At 28.5% G+C, this 6,000-nt stretch overlaps 1 protein-coding gene across 1 annotated transcript; it reads right to left on the bottom strand.

Moving 5' to 3' along the window:
* Positions 1–2,177: 2,177 nt before the first annotated feature.
* LOC135928197 (uncharacterized protein DDB_G0287625-like) lies at positions 2,178–3,262 on the bottom strand. The gene is made up of 3 exons (XM_065464584.1): positions 3,131–3,262; positions 2,646–2,883; positions 2,178–2,590 (listed from the first exon to the last, which is right to left on the bottom strand). Exons 1-3 carry the CDS (start codon positions 3,260–3,262, stop codon positions 2,178–2,180), a joined length of 783 nt encoding a protein of 260 aa, XP_065320656.1.
* Between the last annotated feature and the right edge of the window lie 2,738 nt (positions 3,263–6,000).

Below are 6,000 nucleotides of genomic sequence, written 5' to 3'. Positions count from 1 at the left end.
GTTTTTTCTCAGACTTGTTGGAATTATTATTTTGTTGCTTTTGTACAGACAATTTTTGATAATACTAAGTTCATATTCAATATTTTGATAAGTTTTGTTTTTAATAGGCACATTATTTTTAATATCATTAATAACTTCAGATAATTCAAAATCTTTGGATGTTTTATCACGTATTCGGTCAAAACTAAGAGCTATATCGCCAAAGTCATTTATAATTGCGATATCATCAATAACGTCATCATCAATTACTTGTGGTAGTCTTGAAAGGCAATCAGGAACAACATTGTATTTACCAGCTTTATATCTGATGTTAAAGTCGTAACCCCCCAAAATTATAATCCACTTCTGTAACCTCAATGACATGGTGCTATTATCTTTGAGCCCTTTGGTGAAAATATGGATTAGTGGCTAGTGGTCCGTTACAATAGTGAACTTAGTCCCTATCAAGTATTCTTGAAATCTCTTGATAGCAAACATAATGGCCAGAGCTTCACGCTCAATATTGGTATAATTTATCTCGGACTTTGCTAACGTTCTCGAGGCAAAAGCTATTGGCTTTTCTTTGCCATCTTTTTCGGTGTGAAACAAAACAGCTCCTAAACCTCTTTTAGATGCATCAGTCGCAATTCCGATAGGTAATTCAGGATTAAAGTACGTCAAAGCTGGAGGAAGGCTAATCAATGTCTTTAGATTATCAAAACTTTTGGAGTGTTCTAAATTCCACTCCCATTTTTCCTTATTGACAATCTTGTACAAGGGATCAGCTATTTCAGCAAAGTTGTTCAAAAATTTTCTGTAGTAGCCCGCCATACCCAGAAGACAATTCCGCAGCTGATTTAGGTTCCGGCATTCTAACGATCGCCTCGATCTTGTCGTGGTTAGCGTGGATCCCATTGGCGTCGATGTCGTGTCCTAAGAACCTCAGACTTCTTTTGAAGAATAAGCTTTTTGAAAAATTAGGTACTAAGCCATAAGATAATATTCTTTCAAAAACTCTTTTTATGTTGTTGAAATGAGCTTCGTCACTACTTCCCGTTATCAATAGGTCTCATGGCAATATAAAAAATGACATCTTTCATGTCACCGAAAATTTGATCCATAATCTGTTGGAAAACTGCAGAAGAAGTCTTTAACCCAAAAGGAAGTCTAGTAAACCGGTAGTATCCCCTGTGTGTGGATATGGTTAGTATATTTCTGAAGTTTATGTCGATAGGGATTTGTAAGAACGCGTCTTTGAAATCAATCTTGCTGAATTTCTTCCCTTCCTTAAGCTTAGCTATAAGATCGTTTATTCTTGGAAGTGGGTATCTGAAGTCTTCAAGAGCAGGATTAACAGTGTCTTTGAAATCGGCGCAAACCCTAACGCTCCCAATTTCTTTGTAGACAGCGGTTATAGGACTTGCCCATCGAACATCCGTCCCCGGCTCAATGACTCCCTCGTCAATCCATCTTGTAAGTTCTTTAGTTACAGCATCTATTTTTGAATAAGGTATACGCCTTGGTGGTATTATCTTAGGTTTGGCATCATTTCGTAAATGTATCTTGACGTTAACTTTGTTTATGGGTTTGTTAGTCAGTTTAAATTCACAATCTTTTATTAATTTTTTTATTCCATCTTCATAATTGACATCGATATTTGCTATAAACTTGTTCAAAATATTATTAAAGGCATTGATCCACATTCGACCCAATAATGCATTTTTATTAGACTTTACCACTGCTAGCAAGTGTTTGGTGATACCATCGTAGCTTACTTTAACTTGAGTTACGCCGATAATTTCAATTAAGTTTCCATCATAAGCTGATAGTTGTAGAGTGGACTTTTTAAGATCTTTAATACCTATTTGTTTAGCCATTTTATGAGGTATAATGGTGAACTTAGAACCAGTGTCAATTTGCATAGTAACGGTAACATCGTTTACTTTTAAGAAAGTCATAAATGCATTGTCATGGAGTTTGTGCTCTGTTAAATTGTTGATATTAAAATCACTATCATTATTATTTTGTATAACATCATTTTTATTTTCCACAATCTCTTCAATATTCATATTGCAATTGTTGCTATTACTTTGGCTCTGATCATGATATTGTATTTGTTTACTTAGATTATAGTTTTTCCATGTATTTCCTCCATTATTATTATTGTTATGATTGTAAGACTCATATCGGTTACCATTTCAATCATCATATTGATTCTGATTTCTTTGGTTGTTGTAAGACCAAAAGATGTTTCTCCCAAAGTTATTATTATTATGCCAGGCATTATTTCTATCATAATTGTTTGAATTGCTATTATCGTGCCACCTGGAGTTTCTTCCGTTATAGTTTGAATTGTTATTGTTTTGCCAGGCATTGTTTCTATCATAATTGTTTGCATTATTGTTGTTGTGCCACATGGAGTTTCTTCCGTAATTGTTTGAATTGTTGTTCGAAGATTGGTTATTACGAAAATTTATAGAGACCCTCACTGTCTCGAAAATTATTGTTATGATAGTTTCGGCTAGCATTATCTGTAGGCCTAAAATCATTATAATTCCTCTTCTTATCAAAATTTTCCCTACGAGTGTTACGTCCAATAAAATTATTTTCTCTAAAATTATTACGTTCATAATCATTAGAATTATTCTCATTATTACTAAAAGTACTTTTGCATGGTATTTTATCATTATTTGAATTATAAATTTTTTTATTTTTATCATTGTCTACATAATTTGTATCGCTAACGTCTTGTTTAATATTACCACCATCTAACTCAAGTCCCAATTTTATCATCTCATCTAAAGTCCAGTCCTTATGCTTATTCAGCTTCCTTCTGATATGATCGTTTAAAGTAGACGTTATCAATTTTTCCTTAATTCTACTGTCATCTATGAAATTGCACTTCTTATGTAATTTATGTATTCTATAGAAAAATGTGTAAAAAGACTCGTCGTCGCGTTGTACCGCTAAATTGAAATTTTTTATGCATAAATTTATATCTTCCCTCGGAATTAATAACTTGAGTTTATTAAAAATAACTTTATAATCTTTTAACTGTGCCTTTGAACACACGGATGTGATTTTTCCATAAATGTCCATTGATAAGTTACCTAATAATGTCCATTGATAAGTTACCTAATAATGTCCTAACCTTAGATGCGTCAGACGCAATGTAATCCTCAAAGTATGTATCAACCATATCAAGGTATGTGTCCGTCATTTCTCCAATAAGTTCTGGAAATCTAAGATAAGGATCGCATATAGCAGTAAGTTTATTGTCCATAATAAAAATTTCACTTTAAGAAAATACTATATGTTTTAAGTTATGAATTTCATACCTAACAAAAAATTTGAGTTCATAATCAAACGGAATTAAATAATTCTATGTCTATAAATTTTATATCGTTAAAGCAAATCACAAAAAAAAATCCTATGCTTTAATTTTGAGTCGTCAAAAAAAAATTAGATAATTCAATCTTGTTGAATTTTAAGTCGTCAAAGGAAGTTGGATAATTCTTTAAATTTAAGTTTAAAAGACATCTAGATTATTCTAAATCTCTAATTTTATGTTATAAAAGAAAATCAGATAATATGTATTTTGTCTTTATATTTAGATTATCAAAATAGAGAAAATACTGTGACATGAAAAATGTGTTATTCGTAATAATTTTATATACTATAATTTGTAGCATAATAAGCGTATCAAAATATAAATTGGCGTAAAATTGTAAATTATAACATTTTGCGATCACGCAATTCACCTTTTATTTATGTACACAGAATAGAAGAAAAAAAAAACGTCCTTCGAATTTAATTTTCTTTTTTCATTATTTTTTTAAATTTAAGGCAAATTTTATATATATTATTTGTTTATTTTTTTTTTAAACAAAAACGTGCCGGGGCACCATAAAAGAAATAATAAATATTTACGTTGTGTTTTGTTTTAAATAAATTTTATTTCTAATTTAAAAATATAAAATAATAATAATAATATATAAAATGTACAATAATCAACTAGTATATATGCTAAAACATTTCAATCAAAACATTTAAGTTAATAGTCAATAAATTATTTGAATAAAAACAATATGTAACAAAACATTTAAATTAATACTCAATTACAAATTTGAATAAACACAATATGTAACATTAATACTCAATTAGTTATTTTATAAAAACAAACTATTAACATAATTCCTTGTCATTCTTGTCGGAAAACAGCTAGTAATCATATAAAATGCGAATATTAGATTCTGGGTATGGATCCTTCCTTAAGGGTTTTTTATTAACAATGGAAGCCACAAAGCACTACTTGGTAAATTTTTATCCACAGAGTTTTTATAAGTTTGCATCTTCTAATGATATGGATTCATTCCTCAAGATGATCTTTATTATAAGAAAATATATTTTGATACAGGTAGAGGACTTCTATTTATTATTAGATACTATTATTTTATTTCATAATTTATAAATTTTAGTAAAAATTATTAAAATAATACATAAAGAGCCAAATCAACTGATATAATAATTTTTAAACATTGGACAGGTAAGTTAAACAAAATTTCTAAATAAATGAGCAGGCAGGTGCACCAAAACTTGCCCATTGCAGACCTCTAGTCAGAATGACATCATAATGGATTTTACCTCCGTCAAAGAATTCATTTATAAATGATATCCCCTGCCACTTTTATTTTCCAATTCATTTACTATCAGAGGTCTGTAAATGACAACATTTTCAGGCCCATTTTTACTTTATTAAACTAATTTAAAAACAAGTTCGTTGGATGTATAGGTGTATAAACAATAATTATCTTTAATAAATTGAAATTTTATTTTACTCAAAACTTGAAATATTTGAAAATAAGTTTAAAAATAAAATGTCAAAGTTTATTAAAAAAAGCTAAAAAATTACAATAAAATTTATTTATTGACGTATTTAGATGGGGTTTTCGACAAATAGATATTAATTAATTTAATCAGGTGAATGATGGTCCCCAATTTTTGATTTTCAATGGTTTATGGACTGATTTGTACCGTTTTCAGTTCGATTTGAACCATCACCGTTTTTAAAATATTCAAAGAACAAAATGGGGGGGGGGTATACTTCACAACCCCCCCCCCCCTTCCCTCCAAAAAAAAAACTTTTGAATTTAAAGATAAAAAGTGGATAGACAGAGAATAATTTCCTTTAATGATTTGGCCACAAAAATATAAAACTCTCAAATATTTTTTTAAAAAAAAAATTACTCAAGGTACAACGATGGAAATTTTATTTCACTTCCTAATGATGCCTCAAATTAATTTTTATCTCGATTATTTATTTCCAAATGATATTGCAATTTTGGATTTTCATTGGTATATCAGTTAGATTGATTTTACCGTTTCAAACTCCATTTTACTATTACCGTTTACTAATATGGCGCTGTTTTAAAATTACATTTTCTTTAGCATATAATGTTTCTTACATTATACAGCATAATGGTATTTCTTATAATTTCCTCATATAAAAAATTTACCACAAGTTAAATTGAATAGAATATTATTAGATTTTATTTATTTAGGGACATTTTTAACTTATTTTAATTCTCTGAGATTATCGATTTAGGTTTGATATTTATATTTAGTTCTATATCATATTGCTATGCACTTCGATTTTTAATTTTTTTAAATTTTTTGATAGCTTTCACATTAATTTTTTGATCATTGTAAATAACAGTTATGGTTTGTCAAAAAAATGTAGATTATTTATAATTAGAAATAACTCTAATCATAATACCTCTATATATTTGGCTTTTAAAATATTAATCTATTTTTAATACAAGTTTATTTTCTTCTTAAAATTTCTTCATAGTACTCTTGTCTTCGATTTAATATATAAATTTTCTGTAACTAAATATAAATTAAACTATTGATAAATATGATATTAAGCAATTTTTATTTTAAATAAACAAAAAATAAGGTGAAACTTTGAAAAATCTGATTTATACACGAAAAGATAATTGTTATCTTTGTCGCCATACT

This window comes from Gordionus sp. m RMFG-2023, chromosome 4 (genome assembly GCF_954871325.1).
Source record: "Gordionus sp. m RMFG-2023 chromosome 4, tfGorSpeb1-WG-v2, whole genome shotgun sequence".
Lineage (NCBI taxonomy): Eukaryota > Metazoa > Nematomorpha > Gordioida > Chordodea > Parachordodidae > Gordionus > Gordionus sp. m RMFG-2023.
This window is presented reverse-complemented; position numbering and strand designations above follow the sequence as displayed.

Excerpts from the sequence above, each read along its gene's own strand:
- LOC135928197 (XM_065464584.1), bottom strand. The coding sequence starts at position 3,262 with ATGGACAATAAACTTACTGCTATATGCGATCCTTATCTTAGATTTCCA. Across the intron at positions 2,884-3,130 it reads TTGCGTCTGACGCATCTAAG|AAGTGCAATTTCATAGATGA; the intron begins GTTAGGACATTA and ends AAATTACATAAG. Across the intron at positions 2,591-2,645 it reads TGATAAAATACCATGCAAAA|AGAAAATAATTTTATTGGAC; the intron begins GTACTTTTAGTA and ends TAATAATTTTAG.